This window comes from Megalopta genalis, chromosome 1 (genome assembly GCF_051020955.1).
Source record: "Megalopta genalis isolate 19385.01 chromosome 1, iyMegGena1_principal, whole genome shotgun sequence".
Classification (NCBI taxonomy): Eukaryota; Metazoa; Arthropoda; class Insecta; order Hymenoptera; family Halictidae; genus Megalopta; species Megalopta genalis.
In genome coordinates, this window is record NC_135013.1 from 1692307 (window position 1) to 1715145 (window position 22839).

Sequence of the window (22839 nt, forward strand, 5' to 3'; positions counted from 1 at the left end):
GAAAAGTCCGACGTTATGAAAGCGACAGCGTTGCAACTGTTTCTCGTTCTCGGAGCGGCTCGCGCCGACGAGGTGGTGCGATACGACGGCTTCAGATTGTACAAGATCTTTGTTCCTGGCAGCGAGGGCCTCGCGGTACTCAAGAAAATGCAGGACGACGACGGCTACACTTTCTGGGGGCAGCCGCGGGTCAACGACACCACCGACGTTTTGATGTCGCCGAGGAAGATCGAGGAGTTCATGAGCATCATGAACGCCACACAATTAGACCCGGAATTGATGATGGACGACGTGCAACGGTACATCGACGACGAGAATCCACGACGGAATACGAGGGGAGCGTTCGATTGGTTTGGTTACCATCGGCTGGACACGGTGAGATGAACATGTTTAAACAGAGTTTGCTGTGCTCGACGAGTATACTCGTCGCGGCGGTATTTTGGGGCACGACGAGTATACTCGTCTTGGAGTAGTGGCGGTATTTTGGGGCGTGACGAGTATAGTCGTCATTGAGACGAGGTGGTATTTTGGGACGTGACGAGTATAGTCGTCATAGAGAAGGGGCAGACGAGTATACTCGTCACGGAGAAATTACAGTATTTTGGGACATGACGAGTATATTCGTTTTAGAGAAGGGGCTGTAATCTTGGGGCGCGACGAGTATACTCGTTGTAGAAAGGTAGTATTTTGTGTCACGAGTATCTTCGTCACGGAGAAATTACAGTATTTTGGGGCGCGACGAATATACTCGTCTGTTATAATTGTTGTATTTATTATATTATCATATTTGTTATATAACTGTTATGATTGTTATACTTATTATATTATATCTATTATATAACTGTTATAATTGTTATATATATTATATTATTATATCTATTATATAATTGTTATATTTATTATATCTAGAATATATAACTGTTATAATTTTTATATTAATTATATTATTACATCTATTATATAACTGTTATAATTATTGCATTTATTATATTATTATATTTATTATGTGACTGTTATAATTATTGTATTTATGATATTATTATATTTATTATGTAACTGTTATAATTGTTATATTTATACTAATAGCATGTTCGGTGTTAATTCGAATGTTTTCTATCGTACTATTGTTCTATTATTTCGAAATATGGAATGGAACTGCTTATATAGAACTTATCAAAAAAGAAAAAATGGGAATCAAGTTGTTATATTTATTATATTATTACATTTAGTGTATAATTGTTATAATTGTTTTATTTATTATATGTATTATATTATAATTTTTTATATGTATGATCCATATATATGTATATCGATAAGTCGACAGCATAACTTTTTAACAAATGAATCCAAGACTTATTTCAACGACATTCCTAAATTCGGGACTTCGATTTCTGGACATTTCACGACAAGATCCAACGAAATGTTCACTGGAAAAAGTCAACGAAATATACCCCCCCCCCCCCCCGGAGAAGTTTAATCCCGGTGCCTCTAATTGTATCGATTCGTTTCAGATTTATCGTTGGCTCGACTCGCTGGTCGCGCAGCATCCAGAAATCGTGCAACCCTTGACCGGCGGCCGCAGCTACGAAGGGAGAAGCATCAGAGGCGTGAAAGTTTCGTTCAAGGAAGGGAATCCGGGCGTGTTCATCGAAGGTGGAATTCACGCCAGAGAATGGATATCGCCGGCCGTTGTAACGTACATCCTGAATGAATTAATACTGAGCGAGGATCCCCGTGTCCGATACATGGCTGAGTCTTACGACTGGTACATCTTCCCGGTATTCAACCCGGATGGTTACGAGTACACGCATACCAGGGTAAAAATAAACGTTTTGCAAACTGTTCGGTGACACCGTTACCGAAGTTTGAATAATTCTAACTTTGTTAAGAAATTTAGTCGATTTAGTGAATTTAACGAATTTAACGAATTTAATGAATTCAAAGAATTTAAGGAACTTCATAAATTTATACAATTTTATACAATTTATACAATTTATACACTTTATACAATTTATACAATTTATACACTTTATACAATTTATACAATTTATACAAATTAATCAATTTAATCAATTAATCAATTTAATTTAATGTATTTAACGAATTTAATAAATTTAACAAATTGGATGAATCTAATTAATTTAATCAATTTAATAAATATAATGTATTTAACGAATTTAATCAATTTAACAAATATAATGAATCTAATAAATTTAATAAATTTAATAAATTCAATAAAAATTGAATTGTATTTGATCGCGTTTGGAGCTCGTTATTAGTGTTAATAGTACAAGAACAACTATCGATGGAACAATTCGTTTTTTATCTATGTATATTATTTTACAATTATCAAAACTACGAAGATCCGTTGATCACATTCGAACAGGCAAACTAAAAAAAATCATAATACTAAATTAAACATCAAATTCCAAATTCTAGAATACTTTTGTGATAACAGCTCGTTATCTTTTCTCTGATCGATTGCTTTCGTCGCTCATTCAAAGTTAATTAAAGATCAGTGTCAAGCGATTTCTATGATCTCGATATTTGGCACTCGAATAAGTCGATTCAATCATCTATCTTAATCGTTAATTAGATCTTACAATTAGTGAGACCGTTTCTCGGGCGATTAAACGATATATTATTATATAGAATTATTAATTGATAATTAATCATTAAATTAAATGATATATATTATTATAAATAATATATATTATATCATATATTATATTTAATATTTAATAGTAATTCTATATAATTATATATTATATATTGAATATTATATTTAATATAAATTATATGTAATTATATATTATATATATTTTATACTATTATAATTTCCTTCAAAAAAGCAGTTTCAATTATCGTTCACACGACGCATAAATAACTGCTTCTGCGAATGCAAACAAACGCATAGACGATCGTCGTTCTGCAGAATCATTCGGACGATGTTCCCGCGCATCGAGCACCGATAAAATCTGGGTTTCTCCTTGGTGTTTTATCAGCAATCAATCGTTATCTATAATTAGCCGAGAGTTTCAATCAATTGCAATTGTTTTCAACCGACCGCGTACATACCGATCCCATGCTCAATCGACAGATACCAATACAATGCGCGATAATTCTGCGGCGAACTGCTAATTAAATGATGCTTCGCAGCGCAAAGAACAACTTTTCTGTGTGCACAGAATCGACTATGGCGGAAGACTAGGCAGCCAAGCAGAGGGGGATGCTATGGCGCCGATCCGAACAGAAATTGGAACTTCCATTGGGCAGGTTCGTAATCGAATACGAACCATAACGATCGCATTTTACTCGCTGATATGCTCGTGTTTCGTTCATTGTTTACCCTTTCGTTAAAACTTCCAGTTCTGAAACCCGCGATCGCGCCGCGATGGGGGCGACTTTTGACACGTTCCCGAGATCATTTCAAGTAAATTTTTCCTTAGCGAAAATGCAATCCGTGACTTTGTTTACGAGTTATTATTGAAATTTGAAAGGGATCAATCTGTGACATCGTGCGAGGTTGACAGGATTTGAAAGGAGAAGTTCGGATGGATTTTAAAATATGTTCCGGAAGAGTTATTTCTATGAAATTTAGCTTAAGTGATAGCTGAAAGTGTCTACTTTAATACAGGGTAAATCAGTTTGCAACAGAATAACGAGATCGTTTTGAGAAATTAAAATGAACCTATCTCTGACATCATGGAGTTTACAAGATTTGAAAGGAGAAGTTCGGATAGATTTAAAAATACGTTCTCGTGGGGCTATTTCTATGCGACACTTAGCTTAAACGAAAGCGGGAAGTGTCTACTTTAAGACAAACTAAACTAAACTACAATAGATCGATAAGATCATTTTGAGAAATTAAAAGAAGTCGATTTCTGACATCACGAGGTTGATAAGATTTGAAAGGAGAAGTTCAGATGGATTCTAAAATACGTTTCAGTAGAGTTATTTTCATTTAACTTAGCTCAAATTAAAGCTGAAAGTGTCTACTTTAAGATAGGTTAGATCAGATTGCAATAGAATGACGAGATCATTTAGAGAAATTAAAAGGAGTCGATTTTTGACGGTATGGGGTTTAGAATATTAAGAAGGAGAAGTTTGAATGGATTTTAAAAAATTCGTTTCTGTAGCTTAAATTAAAGCTGAAAGTATCTACTTTAAGACAAGGTAAACTAAATTACAATAGAATGGCGAGATCAATTAGAGAAATTAAAAGGAGTCGATTTCTGACATCACGGGGTTGACAAGATTTAAAAGGAAAATTTCAGATGGATTTTAAAATACGTTCCCATAGAGCCATTTTTATGCAACATAGCTTAAATTAAAGCCGGGAGCATCTACTTTAAGACATAGTAAACTAAATTACAATAGAATGACGAGATCAATTAAAGAAATTAAAAGGAGTTGATTTCTGACATCACGGGGTTAACGAGATTTGAAAAGACAATTTCAGATGGATTTTAAAATACGTTCCCGTAGAGCTATTTTTATGCAACATAGCTTAAATTAAAGTCGAAAGTATCTACTTTATAAGACATAGTAAATTAAATCACAATAGATTGATGGGATCATTTTGAGAAATTAAAAGTAGTCGATCTCTGACATCACGGGGTTGACGAGATTTGAAGAGACAATTTCAGATGAATTTTAAAATACGTTCCCATGGAGCTAATTTCATGCAACTCAGCTCAAATTAAAGCCGAAAGTGTCCATTTTAATACAGGATAGATTAGGTCGCGAACCGATCGTCAATCTCTGGTTAATTAATATTCAATCGTCGATACTGCAGAGGGTGGCACCAGTTCGAATCCGTGCAGCGAGATCTACCACGGCAGCAAGCCGTTCTCCGAAACGGAGACGAGGACCATGTCGGAGTACATCGACAGCATTCAGGAGAAGCTGTTCTCGTACATAGCGTTTCACAGTTACAGCCAGCTGTTGCTCATCCCTTACGGGCACACGAGAAAAAGGGTCGAGAACTACGCGGATCTGTATCAAATCGGGAACGCCTCCGTGAACGCCCTGTCGAAGCGATATGGGACCAGATACAAAGTTGGGAACATCGTCGACGTAATATGTGAGTATAATTGATTGATTCTCGATAGATCGGAGTATGTAGACGGAGGACAGGGTCAGTGGCGTCGGAAGGTCTACGCTCGTTATTCGGCCCCACGTGCGCCGGCGAGGTTGCAGCGTCGATTATCTATTACATTATACATATGTATATCGGTCCGTATGTTTACACCGGTGGAATCTTAATGGGGAACCGTCGAAGACGTTTCCTTGTAGCGTGGAATTTGTTAAGACGACGAACGCAATCTCAAGATCACCCGTTGAGTTGCTGAATATTTTCATGATTCTATAATACTGAGATTAGCAATAAATATATATATATATATATAAAATTTATATATAAAATCAAGGTTAATTGCTCATCTCAGAAATCATTAGCTGAGATGAGCAATTAACCTTGATTTTATTACAAAGAAACTGACATAAATTGCTACCAATTTGATTGCAGAATTTATGCATTCATAGCGAAACTGTATGGTTACGATTGAAAATAGTGCAACAATTAAAAGCATTTTAAAACATGAATGTATCATTTTTTATCTACTGAGACGATTAAAGGAAGAGTGAGGTGTTTACGCTTGGTTTCTGTTGCACGCGATCGATAAAGACGATTTTTATTTTGCCAACGAATCTATTAATAACATGTTCGGTGTTAATTTTAACGTTTTTTGTCGTAATATTGTTCTATTATTTCTATTTCAATTTTTGGTTTCAATTTCTGTTCATTAAATGGAACTGCTTATATCGAATTTATCAAAGAGAAAGTAGAAATTAAATCGTTATACTTTTTATATTATTATATTTATTATATGACTGTTGTAATTGTTATATTTATTATATTATCTTTTGTATTTTATACTTTATTATATTTCTAACTCGAGGCAAAAAGAAATCGTTGAAAATACATTGATGTTATTATATTTCCTTTACAGATGTTGCATCCGGTGGATCCATGGACTGGGTGCGGGGAACATACAAGATTCCTGTAACATTCACGTACGAGCTTCGGGACACGGGACGATACGGCTTTATTCTGCCGGCAAGCCAAATAATACCAACTGCGGAGGAAACGATGGATTCTTTGGTTGCCATGTTCCAGCACGCCGCGGAACTCGGTTACGGATCATCCTCGACGAAATGAGACAACGGTACATATTCGGTTCTACATGGATGATGTTTTAAAGAGGGAATATAATGAATCTCGCTTAAGCGTGACACTATTGTACGACGGTATCGATCGCAAAGATCTGATTATAATATACATTATAATTACACGTTAAGGTATATAATATACATTATAATTTCATTAAGGTATATAATATACCTTATGATTACATTAAGGTATATAATATATCTCATAATTACATTAAGGTACATAATATACATTATAATTATATTAAGGTATATAATATATCATATAATTACATGTTCGTATATACTATAATTTACATTGAGGTATATAATGTACCTGATAATTACATGATCATATATGTATATAAATGTAGAAATTGTCCAATATTTAAACAATATTGAATCTGTAGAGACTAGGAAAGGACTGAGCGTGATGTGAAGACAGAGAATATCGCGTACCGTATCTACAACTAAGATTATAACTACTCGTTTAACTCTACGACTCATAACGCTCCTTACTCGACGACTCTCGAACACACTCTGCCTGCCCTTTTCTCAAAACGTGGCGATCGCATCCGCCGGGTCTCCGTCGCCAAGGGTTTTCCCATCTGACTCGGCCTTCGCCAACGTTTCTCTTTTTATTGCCTACCCTAAACACAAAGTCTTAGAACTACGGTCTTAAGCCTAACACTCCTCCTCGTCCTAAACATACCTAATAAATTACGATACTACACTCGGCCGTCCTGACCGGACATCTGCCCTCAGATGTTCTCATCGCCACTGCACGAACTTTCACTTTCACTGGAAAAATCGTCCTCTTCGTCGGTGACCCATAGCTTCATGTAATCGGCTGCAGTGGATGTTTTCTGCGGCCCTTCATGATTACCCACCTTCTGCACTACGTAGCGGTCATTCCGCAGTACTCTGGTCACACGGTATGGTCCAAGAAACTTCGGGTAGAATTTTAACCCCGGACCAGAGCCTGTGTCCTTTTCACTGCTACCAAATCTCCCTCTCTATATCGTGCTGCTTCCTTTCGCCTTTTGTTGAAAGTTCTCCGGTTTTGAGCCTGAATCTCAGCAATTTTATTCCTTGCTTTCGCACGTAATTGGTCACGATCTTCTTGAAACATCATAACCCACTCATCCTCGATTAGCTTTCGAATTTTGAGATCTTCTCGCAGCTTCATGTGTGTCCCAAATTACAAATGAAACGGTGTAGTGTTGGTACTCCTACTAGGTGTTGCATTCAAATATTTCTGCGCTGTCTCGAGGTGTTTATACCATTCTCCTGGCGTCGGTGCCGACAACTTAGTCAACAAGGGTATAAGCGTTCGATTTACTCTCTCGACTTGTTTATTTGCCCGTGGAACCCCCGTTGTTACCAAAACATGTTGTATGCCTTCTTCTTTACAATAGTCCTCAAACGTAGTAGACGTGAACGCCGTACCACGATCAGAAACTATTCTTCTAGGATTTCCTAAAGAGACAGATTGTCGCTTCAGCCGACTAATCACCTCGACAGAGCCTGTAGACTTTGTCGCGTACAACCATACAAACTTCGTAAATCCGTCGGTGACCACGAAAACGTGACCATAGCTTTTCTTTGTTGAAGGCAATGGTCCAAGATGATCAACGTGATAGCTGTCGCGAACGGCAACTCTCCTTTGTCAATGGTGTTCAACAAACCTTCTTGTTTGCCTTGTTTCCTTTCTGCTAAAATACAGTTAATGCAACTCCGTACTACCCCCTCTACCTTTTTCCGCATCCCCTTAAACCAGTAATCTCTCTTTACGGGCGCCTCTGTTTTGGAAATACCGAAATGACCGTGCTCGTGCGCCTGCCGAACTACCTGGGTGTGCATTGTCCTCGGCACAACCACCAACGGTGTATCATCAACCTCTCTATACAAAATATCATTTCGCAACGAGTACCCATTGCCTTCGAACCGCTCAATATTATCTCGAATTTTCCTCAAGTCGTCGTCCTGTACCTGCGCTTTCCTCAAATTTGCGATAATCCCCTGTTCGTTTTCTTCCACTAGCATAATTGTAGGTAGTGGGTTTCGGCTTAGCGCGTCAACATGCACCATATTTCTTCCCGGCCTATGCTCCACGCTGTAGTCGAACTCTTCTAAGAGAAGCGCCCACCTGGCCACATGTACACATAAGTCCTTTTTTCTCATCGTTAATGCAAACGCTTGACAGTCCGTCACAATTTTAAATGAAATGCCGAGTAGATAAACACGAAATTTCTTCAACACCTTTACAATTGCCAAAACTTCAAGCTCGTAGCTTGTATACTTTTCTTCGGCTGGAGTAGTCTTACCGCTCGCGTAATATACCGGATGGAAAGCGCCGTCCTCGCTATCGCGCTGCAACAATATCATACCATATCCCATACTACATGCGTCTGTATGTACTTCAGTCTCTGCACCCACACAATACAACTTTAGTACAGGTTTTCCGCTTAGAGCTAATTTTAGCCTATCGAAAGCTTCTTGTTCACTCGCTTCAAACTTGAACTTCATATCTTTTCTTAATAAATTCGACAATGGTCTCGCAATAACGGAGTATTGGTATACAAACTTTCTGAAATATCCCGTTAAACCAAGGAAACTCTGAACATCTCTAGCACATTTAGGTTTCGGAAAATTCGTAACAGCACTACTCTTACGTTCTGACGGTCGAATGGTGCCGTTTTCAACAATGTGACCTAAATATTCTACTCTTGTCTGCAAAAAACAACACTTGCTCCAATTAATCAATAATCCATATTCACTCTAGCAACATTTAATACTAATTTGAGATTTTCGATACCGCGCGAGAAATCAGATGAAGGTACTATTAAATCATCCATGTATGTCAAAACGACCCCGGTTGCAATTAACTCTTTGAACGCTGCATTTATAAACTTTTGAAAGACGGCTGGCGAATTACATAACCCAAACGGAACCTTTAGAAATTCATAATGACCGGTGGGAGTCACGAAGGCGGTGTATTTTCTGCTATTCTCATCAATAGGAACATGAAAAAATCCATTTCTGAGATCCAACGTACTAAATACTTTCGCGCCTTCTAATAAATCTAATTGATCCTCTATCAAAGGTAGGGGATATCTATCTTTTACAATCTTTTTATTAAGCTGTCTGTAGTCAACACAAATTCTAGTTGAGCCATCCTTCTTCTTTACTAGTACAAAATTGGACTTGCGTAATCTGAACAAGACTCTCGAATTATTTCATCTTTCAACCATGACGTTATTTGTTTATCAACTTCAGATTTAACCCCGGGAGACAATCTTCGCGGTCTCTCGTACACTGGGATCTCGTCTTGCAGTATCAAGCTCATTTTAATCCCTACTTCTTTCGTTTTAGATGGTTTATAATTTGCAACACAATCTTCTATAACATTTCTGTGTTCAGGAACCGCAATGTGTGATAAATCTATATTGTCAACTATAGCCTCGACATTGACATTAAAGATTTCCGGCAAATCTATTTTTTTAATAGAAATTTCTCCTCCTTTCATACTTAGTTCTACGGAATCTAAAAATTCTGTACCGATTATTAAACTATGGGACGACAAGTTATCGGGTAGAACGTGTATATTTATTGGATATGTTATCTGATCTATTGCAATAGTTGTTGAAAATTCCCCTAATGTGTGGTTGCTCTCTGCTCCGACACCACGAAATTGCAAAATCTTATTATTCCATCTAGGAGCACCAATTTTAACATAACAATCCGCTCACATCAAATTCAGATCGCTTCCAGAATCTATTAACGCTGTCAACTTACAATTTCCGAATTGCACCTCTTTAACTCGCTTCTTTCTCGACACTCTAGACACACTACTCACATCCCTTGCTGGTCCACTCGCACCGTTGCAGCTTGACGCAACATGCCCATAGCCTTGACACTTAAAACACTTGGGTCCTCTTTCTTTCGTCGGGCAGTTTGCAGCCGTATGGTATCGGTTTCCACACAAAAAACATCGCCGTATTTCTTGCCGTGCCTCTTGCTGTGATTCACCTTGTGATGAGGTTCCATGGACGGTCGTCTTCTTCTTCTCCTCAGGTCGCCTGTTTTTCGTTCTTGATTTTTCCTTCATGTCTTCGTAAATTTCGGATTTTTCTTTCAACTCACGTATATATTTCTAGCACCGTACAATATCGTTTTGTTTGTCTCGAAATCCTGAACTCCGTCAATAATATACTTAATAACTGTTGATACTCCCATGTCCGCTTGCTTCGCAATCTCCAACATTTGATAAATGTATTCTTGATACGACTCGTTCGATTTTTTAATTTTACGTGACAACTCTTTATGTATCTTGTACGTATCTGCAGTTTTAGCAAATTCAGATTTCAATGCTCGCTTCATCTCGACCCATTTGCGACAACATTTTTCATAGTCGATGAACAATCTCGCCGATCCACGCAATAACCGCTTCGGATAAATAACTTTTTGTACTTCACTCCATTCACATAGCTCTGCCATGTCTTCAAACTCTTCGAGCCAACAACGAATGTTTGCTTTATCGTCTCCGCTAAATGTACGCATGGACTCCTCAACATCCCTGAATGTTAACGCCTGCATCCGTCGCACGCATCGTCTCACATTGCTTCCTTCTTCTTCATCTTCACTGCCATCAATATCGTCTTCCTCTTCGCCATGTTCGATTTGCAACATTATGGCTGCTTTAAGCCGATCTTGTAATTGCTTCTTATTTCCCGACGTCCTCAGCTTGCGGCTCTTCAATTCTTCCTTCAAATCGGTTAACTTCATTGTTAGAATTTCCTCTAATTTTTCAGTAGATAGGCTTGCTTGTGATACTTCGACAATGGTATCGTTTCCTTCAGACATCTTAAAAGGTTTTTCGATGCACAACACAACAACTAAAGTTCAACTCTCAACTACTACAGTCACGATATCACTGTTATCATTCAGCGCTACGTTTTCCTCAAATCTCGGACGAGCCCCCAAAATTATGTAGAAATTGTCCAATATTTAAACAATATTGAATCTGTAGAGACTAGGAAAGGACTGAGCGTGATGAAGACAGAGAATATCGCGTACCGTATCTACAACTAAGATTATAACTACTCGCTTAACTCTACGACTCGTAACGCTCCTTACTCGACGACTCTCGAACACACTCTGCCTGCCCTTTTCTCAAAACGTGGCGATCGCATCCGCCGGGTCTCCGTCGCCAAGGGTTTTCCCATCTGACTCGGCCTTCGCCAACGTTTCTCTTTTTATTGCCTACCCTAAACACAAAGTCTTAGAACTACGGTCTTAAGCCTAACACTCCTCCTCGTCCTAAACATACATAATAAATTACGATACTACATATATATACAGGGTGTCCCGAAAATGTCTCGCAATCCGGAAATGGGAGGTTCCTGAGGTCATTTGAAGCAACTTTTTCCTTCGCGAAAATTTTCTCCGAGGCTTCGTTTACGAGTTATTAATGAAAAGCACTGACCAATAAGAGGCGAGCTCGGCTGGCGCGCGGTGGCCCAGCCAACGAGTGCACGAAGCCCAGTTTCGCTCATTGGCTCGATCGTCTCGCGCCAAATGATCTCGCCTCTGATTGGTCACTGCTTTTCGCTAATAACTCGTAAACGTAGCCGCGGATTGCATTTTCGTTAAGTAAAAAGTTGCTTCAAATCACCTCAGGAATCCTCTACTTTCGGATTGCGAGACATTTTTGGGACATCCTATATATATATATAATATACCTTGTAATTACATAATCATATATTGAAATCATTACATTAGGCTATATAGCATACCTCACAATTGTTCAGTTAACTTATGTACAAGTGAAAATCTAATTTTCACGTTCCATTTATTTGAATAAAATCCTCGATAGACGGACACGTGTTTCCATGATTTTTCGTTTCCACGCAATAATTGAAATCGAAGCGTATATATGTATGTATATTAAGAATAAATAAACATTAATATTTGTTCCTCGATCCGAAGAAAGGATTTGCGATAATCCTCGGAGCGTTCGTTATCTTTTGAAATCTTACTTAATATCGATCGTCGTTTCTTTCTTAATATAGTACAATGTTCTTAAAAAAGGAAGACAACAAAGCTTTACATATCGCTCTGTCAGTCTACGACAGAGGCTTTGATTACAAACACGCGATTATAATCCCAAGTCGGGATCGCAACGTGCGATCTCTTATCGCGTTACACCATTATCTAGATTTCAGGTTTACACGTCCGAAAATATAAACTCGACTACATGATTTTCGCGATCGCCGACTCTTGTCAAGTGATTGAAATGTTAACGCGTAATTACTTAAATCTCCTTATCAGCACACATTTCTCTTTACCAATAAGCTTACTCATTCACCATACATGTAAATAATTCTTCGCGTGCACGTTTTTATATATTTTATATTAAATTATGTTTTATATTACATTACATTACATTACATTACATTACATGTAGAGGTACATTATATTTACATTACATTACGTTACATTACATTACATTTACATTACATCACATTTACATTACATCACATTTACATTACATCACATTTACATTACATTTATATTACATTTATATTAAATTACATTACGTTTACATTTACATTACATTTACGTTTACATTTACATTACATTTACAGTTACATTTACATTTATAATACGTTACATTTACAAACTCGGCTTATCGCGGTCACCTCGACGACCGAAGATACCGATTCAACCCGAATCGCCTCGAGACCTGTCTGTAAAAAATGAAAATCATAACAGCTTCTAATCACGTCTGAATTATCCCGTGATCTCAAAAATCGTCTGCAACTGACCGTTGCGAAACCATAACGACATTTCGAGTGGCTGCGGCCAACGATCGACAAGATAATTCGCTCGAATCAAATCCGATAAGATGTATTCAGACCCAATAAACGTGCTGCTTAATTGATCGTCGATATGATTTTTAAACGACGATCCAACTTGTATTGTTTCGTGGTGCCGTGTGCAGGTGTGAACGCGTTTAAATAGAATCAGGGGAATCCGGATGACACAAACGACTGTTGTGGCCGTTCAGAGCAAGATCGCAAGTCGCGGAGTGGCGCTCCGTCGTGTTAATCGTTATCGGTGAGCCGCGCACGTAGTTCGATATTGCGATCACGTCGATCGGTCTATAGTTTGACGACTAATCTCGCGCTGTTTCAATATATTTCCGACCATTCCTAATCACGCGAAGAATCGACGCAACGTTCGTTAAACTTCGTTCGATAAACTTCACCAAGTTTTCTGTTCGGAGAAATTCAATTTCTCGTTGCGCTTTAGTCCGCGAAGTGTACCGAGCACGGTAAATTCGCGGAAATTGTACCTCTGCTTGGAAATAGAAATGGACGATTTCAGAAGAGGAGACGCGATTAGTCGAGCCGCGCGGCTCGTTTTTCTATTTTTCTATTTTTCTAAAAGAGCCGCGAGCCTCGAATAATCGTGTTTCCACTTCCCAAGTTGTCCATTTTCGTTTTCAAACTGATGGTCAATTGGAGAGAATTTACTTGAGCGATATTTATTAAGTGCAATAATTGAACATAATTGAACGTAATAATTTAACGTAATAATTTAAAATAATTAATAATTGAAAGTAATAATTGAAAGTAATAATTGAAAATAATAATTGAAAGCAATAATTTAACGTAAAAATTGAAAGTAATAATTGAAAGTAATTGAAAGAAATAATTGAAAGTAATTAATAATTGAAAGTAACAATTGAACGTAATAATTAAAGCTAGTATTTGAAAGTAATTGAAAGAAATAATTGAAAGTAATAACAGTAACAATTAAAGCTAATAATTGAAAAGCATAACTAAAAGCAATAATCAAAATCCGATTTATTAGAATGAAAATCGCAGAAATCACGTCCTCCACGAACGAAACACGATCGTTTGAACTATAACAAGCATTTCTAACGTGCATACATCTGCCATAAGTTTATACAAATCGCACAATATTGCACCTTCGCGAATCGCGTTGAATTGCACCTTCGACAACAAATTGTTCGCTGTTGTGCGTAACGCTCGAACGACGTGCACCTGTTCATACAAAAATCTTTCGATAAACCTACAGCATTTACGACGAGTCAGAACACTCATCGTGAATCGTAGTCACCGACTTCGCGATTGGTTCTTTCGAGTTCAGCGATATTCTGCTTCGTCGCGATCGCGAGCCGTTCGTTCGTTTTATTAATTCGCGCCAGCGATCGTTATTAATCGCGGTGTTTATCGTTTTAGAAGTCTGTAAACATGTGGAAGCTAGTTCTCGTGGCGCTGGTCGCCCTCGCGTCAGCCGAGAAGGTCAAGTATGACAATTACAAGGTGTTCCGAGTGATTCCGCAGACCGCGGACCAACTGGAAATTTTGCGTCATCTCGAAGAGATTTCGGACTCGGTACGTACAATATGCGACTGTATACGTTTTTATGAAGATTGGCAATTTTTTTTTGGAGTAGCTTTCATATTTATTTTACTGTGTTTTCAAATAAATATTTATTTGACTTTGCTTTTAAATTAGTATTTTATTTTGTTTCTAAGTTAATAATTACTTCATTTCGTCCCTAAATAAATAGTTATTTTATTTCCTCTCTAAATGAATATTTATTTTATATTGTCTCTAAATTGATATTTATTTTACTTCACTTTTGAATTAATATCTATTTTATTTTGTTTCTAAATGAATAATCACTTTATTTCATCCCCTTAAATCAATATTTATTTTATTTTCACCCTAAATCAATATTTATTTTACATTATCTCTGAATTAATATTTATTTTACTTCACTTTTGAATTAATATCTATTTTATTTTGTTTCTAAATTAATAATTACTTTATTTCATCACCTTAAATCAATATTTATTTTACATTGTCTCTGAATTAATATTTATTTTACTTCGCTTTTGAATCAATATTTATTTTATTTTGTTTGTAAATCAATATTTATTTCGACTCTAAATCAATATTTATTTTATTTCGTTCACACGAGCTTTATACAGATTAATCAACAAGTTTATTTATTAGTTAGTTATTTAGCGCAACTTTCGGTCCGTTTAGAATTGAAATTGTTCAACGAAGGAAGTAATAATAATTATTATTCGAACAAAGTAATACTTTATGAAATCGACCCGTTTCAAACGTCCCTTAAAACGACTATGCTAGAATGATTATGTTAGCGGTTTCAAATGCGCCCGAAACTAAGAACCGAGCTCTCCTTAGTCTACATTGTATCTCGGTTAGAATGATAAAGCCACTTGTGGAGCACTATCGCGCGTACTTCCACTGACGGAAATAAGTAGAACGAGACCGCTATCAAAGAGCGAGCGAGCCCATTGGCTCACGTTTTTTAGCAGTACAATTATCTACCGGCAAGGTAGATAGGCAAGGTCTCCCGAGAATTTCGATGAGTTTATACGCGAGGTTACGGCCACAAAATATTAAGCGTTAAATATATTTTTCATTGATTTATCGCTGTACATAATTTTTAATTCAATTTGCATTTCCATAAAAATTCTTTCTAGTCAAATCAAATTGTCTCGACTGGCCAGATTCAATTCTGTTTCGTTTGTATGCGGTTGTAGTGGTATTTTGCAAGTCTGTATGAAAATGAAACCTTGATTCTAATTTTCAGTAAATAAAAACCACGTTATTTTTTAAATATGCTATCATCTTGTCGCGCTATATTTTCGTAACAATTTTTTCTAGTCAAATCAAATTATCCTGACCGGCTAAATTCAATTCTGTTTCATTTGAATACGTTTGTAGTGGTATTTTGCAAGTCTGTAAGGAAATGAAATCTTGGTTCTAGCATCCAACAAATAAAAACCACGTTAATTATAAAATATGCTATCATCTCGTCGCGCTATATTTCCATAACAATTTTTTCTAGTCAAATCAAATTGTCCCGACTCTCCAGATTCAATTCTATTTCATTCGTATACGTTCGTAGTGGTATTTTTCAAGTCTGTATGAAAATGAAACCTTGATTCTAACATTCAATAAATAAAAACCACGTCAATTATAAAACGTGCCATCTTCTTGTCGCGTAATGAAATCGCATCAGCATTTCGTCTCTTCGATTTACAATTAAAAATCACTGTCACAATATCCCCCCTGCGCGGAATTTTACAGTACTCCTTCTGGAAAGGACCCAGCGAGATCGGTCGCAATGCCGACGTGATGGTGGCCCCGCACAAGGAACCCGAGTTCATCGAGATGATGGACAAATTCGGACTCGCCCACGAGATCTACGTCCCAAACGTTCAGACGTTGATCGACAGCGAGCAACCGCCGGCCCAGCCTTTGGCGACATTCGACCTGAAGAACTACCACAAATTGGAGGACATCTACGCGTTCTTGGACAGTCTGGCCAAGGCTTATCCCAACAAGGTCCAGGTGGTCGTCGGCGGTAAGACTTACCAGGGTCGCGACATCAAGGGCGTGAAGTTGACCTTCGGCCAGAACAAACCCGGCATCTTCATCGAGGGCGGCATCCACGCCAGAGAATGGATCTCGCCTGCCACCATCTTGTACGTGCTGAATGAGCTGCTGACCAGCAATCAAGCGGACGTCAGGGCGCTCGCGGAATCCCACGAGTGGTACATCTTCCCGGTCTTCAACCCTGATGGCTATGTCTACACGCATACCACGGTGAGCTTTCAATATATTTAATATATATATGTCCCAAAATTAATTTAGAGATTCCTGAGGTCATTCGAAGCAACTTTTTCCTTTACAAAAATTTTCTACGAGGCTTCGTTTACGAGCTATTGACGAAAGACGTCTGACCAATGAGAGATCGCGTATGGCTGACGCTCCGCCCACGCGGCCACTGCCGCTGCGTCAGACGACCGACGCTGCCTCGCGCCAACCGAGCTCGCCCCTCACTGGTCAGTGTTTTTCGTTAATAACTCGTTAACGATGCCTCGGAGAACATTTTTGTAAAGGAAAAAGTTGCTTCAAATCACCTCAGAAATCCCTCGTTTCCTGGAAATACCATAATTTTAGGACATCCTGTATATATATTTTTTTTCAATATATGAGGTACATATATTTTTAATATACTAGGTATATACATTTTTTAATATACTAAGCAGATATGTTTTTAAATACATTCAGTACATATATTTTTTAATATATTAAATACGTACATTCTTTAATATATTAAGTATATATATATATATCTTTTAATACATTAAATACAAATATATTTTGATATGCTAAATGTATATTTTAACATATTAAATATATTATAATATATTTAACAATATATTTAATATATTAAGTATGTGTATATTTTAGTATCGTAAAATAAAAAATATGTATTAACACAAACATGCGATATGACATAATATGATGTGTGTTTCAGAACCGTTTATGGAGGAAGACGCGCAAGCCGTACAATTCCATGTGCTACGGAAGCGACCCGAACAGGAATTGGGGCTACAAATGGATGAGTAAGTTGAAACGATAACAATCGATTCGAAGAACGTTAAAAAAAGGAATCGCGCGAATTAATTTGTCGTTCGTTTCACAGCCGGCGGTGCCAGCAACAATCCTTGCAGCGAGACTTACGGAGGAAGCTCCGCGTTCTCCGAGACGGAAACCAAGACGTTGTCCGAATATATCACGTCGATCTCGAGCAAATTCTACGCCTATGTCGGCTTCCACAGTTACTCGCAGCTTCTGATGTTCCCCTACGGCCACACGAGAGATCACCTCGAGAACTATAGCGATTCCGTGAGTAGAAGATTTTTCGTGGACGAATAGGCGATTCTTAATACAATCATTTCTCCCGGAAATGCCAGATTTCAGGTTGCCGTGAATTTCATTGCGCCAGTCCTACGCCTATGTAATTTAAAACACGTTCTTACTTTAATTCTCTTAATAATGTAATTTTAACGAAACAAATTAATTGCTTGGGCAGTGGATAACGATCAGACGAGCTTTGATATTTAACAGATACAGAGTGTCTCAAAAATGACTCGTGATCCGGAAATGGAGGGTTCCTGGGGCTATTTAGAGCAACTTTTTCCTTAGCGAAAATGTTCTGCGAGGCTTCGTTTACGAGTTATTAACGAAATACAGTGACCAATGAGAGGGCAAGCGCGGCAGGTGTGCGGCGGCCGAGCTAACGAGCGGTCGAGGCGCAGGTTCCGCTTATTAGCTTGGCCGCCTAGCGCCGCGCGCGCTAGCCTCTCATTGGTCAAGCGTCTTTCGTCAATAACTCGTAAACGAAGCCTCGTAGAAAATTCTTGCAAAGGAAAAAGTTACTTCAAATGACCTCAGGAATAACCTCACCATTTCCGGATTACGAGACATTTTTGGGATACCCTATATATTCATTGCAAATTATAATTTTTAATATATTAAATATGTTGTTAGTAATACGTTGGACTCTCTTTGTTCATGTATATTTTAGTATATAATTAATATATATTTTAATATATATTTAATATATATTTTAATATATATTTAATATATATTTTAAATAATTTTCTACAAGACTTGGAGAAAACATATAAATAAGTAATAGATACAACAAATCACTCGTTGGTTGTGACAAATCACTCGTTGATAGACAGCCGATGATAGCAGGAGAATGCCTGCGTTCGAAAAAATTCACGAGTCGATCAGAAGCGGTCGGTTTCATTATCAAACGCGCACGTAAATGTTTCTGTTTCATCGAGGACACGTTGCTCATAATTTTATCAACGCGCTCGATCTTATCGAGCATTTTTGCGGCATCTTGAACGATAACCGAGCCATCGTATCGATCGATAATAAACATCGGATGATTTACTTTTACTTGCACAATAATAAGGCGATCATTCATTCACTGGCCAAGTGATTACACGGCGACAGAAAGTCGTATATATATATGTATTTATATGTATGTATTTATTTATACACAAACGTATTAGACACAAACATACATAAATTTAAATATATACATATATACATTTATGTATATGTATTTATTTATTTTCCTTGTTTCCACAGCTGGAAATCGGCAAGCTGACTATCCAGGCCCTTGCGAAACGCTATGGAACGAAATACCAAACCGGAAACGTTGCTGAAACTATCTGTGAGCACGACACACGATGAAATTCAATCAATTACGATCGTGTTACTATAAATTCTCTCCCATTGTTCCTCGGCTTGTTAATATTATATTAACTATAATAATATTAATATAATGTATTAACACGATATTAATCGTAATAATATATAGAAAATATATTAACATTATATTATCATAATAATATTAATATAATATATTAATATGATATTAACATAATATATTAACATACGATATTAACACAATAATATTAACATGATATATTAACACGATATTGACATGATATTATCATAATAATATCAACATAATGTATTAACACGATATCAACACAATAATATTAACGTAAATATATTAATGTGATATTACTACAATAATGTCACCATAATATCAAGTCAATTAGAAATCGTATTATCGGTACATTAATTGAATATGAATATATTATCGATTTCTAAATTGACAAAATTATCGAACAACCGACGAATATTTATTCCCGCTGGTCTCACGTTTAATATCCTTAATATCCGTGTTTCAGACGTCGCTACTGGAAGCTCTGTCGACTGGGTGAAGGGAACCTTCCACAAACCAATCACATACACGTACGAGCTGCGCGACACCGGTCGCCACGGTTTCCTGCTTCCGGCCGACCAAATTGAGCCCACAGCTCTGGAAACTTTGGACTCTCTGGTCGCCATGTTCAAGGCGTCCAAGGCCCGCGGATACGAATAAGGGTACGACACCCTTTAAGATTTAGGATTCTCCAATGCAACCGTGAGCCTTTCCCGATTAAAATAAGACCGAACACGATGTAATTGTTGTAAGATCATAATGATTTTTATGAAAAATATAAATATACTTTTCAAATTAATATGTTAACTTACAAATTTTAGAAAACCAATAAAACGTCGTCTTACACAAAATCTTTATTTTTCTAGTTTTGATTTATTTATTTATCAAGCATTATTTATTGCACAATTATCTATCAAGAATATTTTCTTATTGTGCAACTTAATTACAATAATAATAATAATAATAAAAGTAATAATAATAATAATAAGTAATATTAATAATAATAATAATAATAATAATAATAATTATTATTATTATTATTATTATTATTCTAAATTTTCTACAGAGTTTCTCAGAAATTTCATTCGCTTCATTACGTACACAATTAAAAATATTTGCTATCATTATCGTAGCGTTTGCTATCGTTATCGCAATTTTTACGAGCTATAACAAATACGCGTTATCATTTGGTCCTTTAACATTTGATTGCCAGCCTGATCCTGGGAAACCAGTGCGCGACAATTCAATGAACTGCCAATGACTTTGCGATGTTTCTGAGTTGTGCTCTCGCTATTTTACCAGTGGCGGTGTACGGAAGTGCTGACAGAAATTTCACGCCCCCGCGTAGCCTATAAGCGTCCACAAAATTATTCTCGACCTTTGCAATCAACTCGTTAGCGGACACCTGCGAATTAGAGAAATAATTAGAATGAATCATTGGATTATCAGTTCTAATAGTAAAACAAAGTATACTGTAATAACGTAGATTTTTATTATAGTATATCTATATCTATACTATAATATATAATATATAAATATATATATAATATTATATAATATATATAATAATATATAATATATAAATATATATAATATCACACACACACACACACATAACATATATAATATAATTTAAAATAGATACATGCAAGGGCGACATTAAAGTGCAGTAACTTCACGAAAAAAAATCGCAGCCGAGTTTCCTTTTTTTTAAATGAAAGGGAAAGAATCAAGCTTTATCCTACCGTAAACATCATCTCTGAAACAAATTTTACAAAGTCGTCACATTTCGTCAAAGTTGTCAAATTTTTGACGTGACAATTTTCACCGTGACAAACATGGCCTCACATTTAAAGGGTTACAGCGGCGACGAACTTCGAACTCTCTAAGCAGAGATTTTAAGCTTTAATTTAAAAGAAACGTCATCGTCCTACGATGATTTTTCGCGGAGTTATCGTCGGTCGAAGTCGGTCAATTTTTCTCGAAAATATTTCCGTGCTCGAATCTTTCTCTCTCCGAACAATAATTGTATATTAGAATATTACCAATAATATAAAATATTACAGTTTATAATAACGTCACAGTTAACGAACGAATCGTACTTCCGTATCAGCCGCTTTGCAGACGAAAGCAACGAGGTGTTCGTCGTCCGTAGGATGGGGAACGCCGACAACTGCAACTTCGACGACGCCTGGATGCGTTTGTAACAGATCTTCGATCACGCTCGGCGTTATTTGATATCCTCTGTATTTTACGATCTCCTTTATTCTGTCGACGATGAACATCTCACCCTGGTCGTTATAATAGGCAAGATCGCCCGTGTGTATCCAACCTAAAATTCAAATCAAATTCTATCTACAGTAATGTCTCTAATAAATTGACGCTCGGATTGTCCACAAAAATGGACAATTTGGGAAGAGGAGATACGATTATTTGAGCCTTGCGGTTTATTTTTCTAGTTATAAATTGTCCACAATTATAAAAATGAGCCGCAAGGCTCATATTTAGTGGACGATCTGAGCGTCAGTAAGGGAGACATTACTGTATGCGGAACAACGTATAGTCCTCGCGCGACAACAAGGCGCCTTTGCACTTATATTCCCCCCACCCCCACATTTATTTAGCTGCCTCACTGCCGCGGCACTCGATCGCTATTGGCCGAGAACGGCGACGAAGATCGTCGTCGGTCAATTCATATTATTCGGGAAGCGCGAAGAGATTCGATTATTTCATAATTTTTACAGTAATGTCTCCCTAATTGATGTCCAGATTGAGCACAGAAATGAACAATTTGGGAAGAGGGGATACGATTATTCGAGCCTCTCGAATCTCCTCTTCCCAAATTGTCCATTTTTTTGCGCAATCTGAGCGTCAGTTAGGGAGACATTATTGTATTCTGAACACATTCGTGTTCGCAATTCCGTTGTTGAATACACCCTCAAATTAGAGGACGAAAGAAATTTCTATTCGGAGGGGCAGCAGGTGAGTCAAGGGGTTGTTCAACTATTATAATAATTTAATCTTTTTACTTACCGTCTTTGTCCAAGATCTCCTTCGTCGCCGTCGGATTTTTGTGATATCCGTTCATTATGGTGGACGATTTCACGCATAGTTCACCCTGCTGATTCGGGCCCAGACTTTTCCCCGTTTGAACGTCCACGATTTTCATTTCACAATTGATGGACACTGTTCCGCAGGAACCGCTGGTACTCTTTGGATTTTGAGATGCAACGGCGCCCCCCAATTCCGTCATGCCTGAAATAAAAGTTTAATTTTAATTTGTTTGATTTGAAACAGTAAGATTCGCGCATTTGTTATCGTTCCCTAGCGAGAAGAAGGAAGCTTTGCGTTGACGTATTGCCCCTCCTTGCTGGAGAAGGGGGGAAGCTAGTGGGAGGGGGAATGTAAAAACAGAGTGCCTATAATCTTCGCGCGAGAAGAAGGCGC

General features: G+C 37.3%; 2 protein-coding genes across 4 annotated transcripts in view; one reads left to right on the forward strand and one right to left on the reverse strand.

Moving 5' to 3' along the window:
• On the forward strand, positions 1-20243 carry LOC117224327 (uncharacterized). The gene is made up of 11 exons (XM_076528572.1): positions 1-375; positions 1512-1817; positions 3189-3276; positions 4799-5086; positions 6015-6220; positions 14487-14642; positions 16377-16895; positions 17614-17701; positions 17782-17984; positions 19248-19332; positions 19859-20243. Exons 1-11 carry the CDS (start codon positions 16-18, stop codon positions 20050-20052), a joined length of 2493 nt encoding a protein of 830 aa, XP_076384687.1. The 5' UTR covers positions 1-15; the 3' UTR covers positions 20053-20243.
• LOC117224286 (uncharacterized) overlaps positions 20229-22839 on the reverse strand; it is a 9590-nt gene continuing 6979 nt past the window's right edge. For all 3 annotated transcript variants that reach the window (XM_076518435.1, XM_076518430.1, XM_076518439.1), the window contains 3 exons: positions 22426-22647; positions 21495-21724; positions 20229-20797 (listed from right to left, as the gene is read on the reverse strand). In XM_076518435.1, the coding sequence (XP_076374550.1) occupies positions 20636-20797; positions 21495-21724; positions 22426-22647 (614 nt within the window). In that variant the 3' untranslated portion in view covers positions 20229-20635. The remainder of the gene's footprint in view (positions 20798-21494; positions 21725-22425; positions 22648-22839) is intronic.

Coding starts and splice junctions, on each gene's coding strand:
- LOC117224327 (XM_076528572.1), top strand. CDS start 16: ATGAAAGCGACAGCGTTGCAACTGTTTCTCGTTCTCGGAGCGGCTCGC. Junction 16,896..17,613: donor ATGTCTACACGCATACCACG/GTGAGCTTTCAA, acceptor TGTGTGTTTCAG/AACCGTTTATGGAGGAAGAC. Junction 19,333..19,858: donor AAACGTTGCTGAAACTATCT/GTGAGCACGACA, acceptor TCCGTGTTTCAG/ACGTCGCTACTGGAAGCTCT.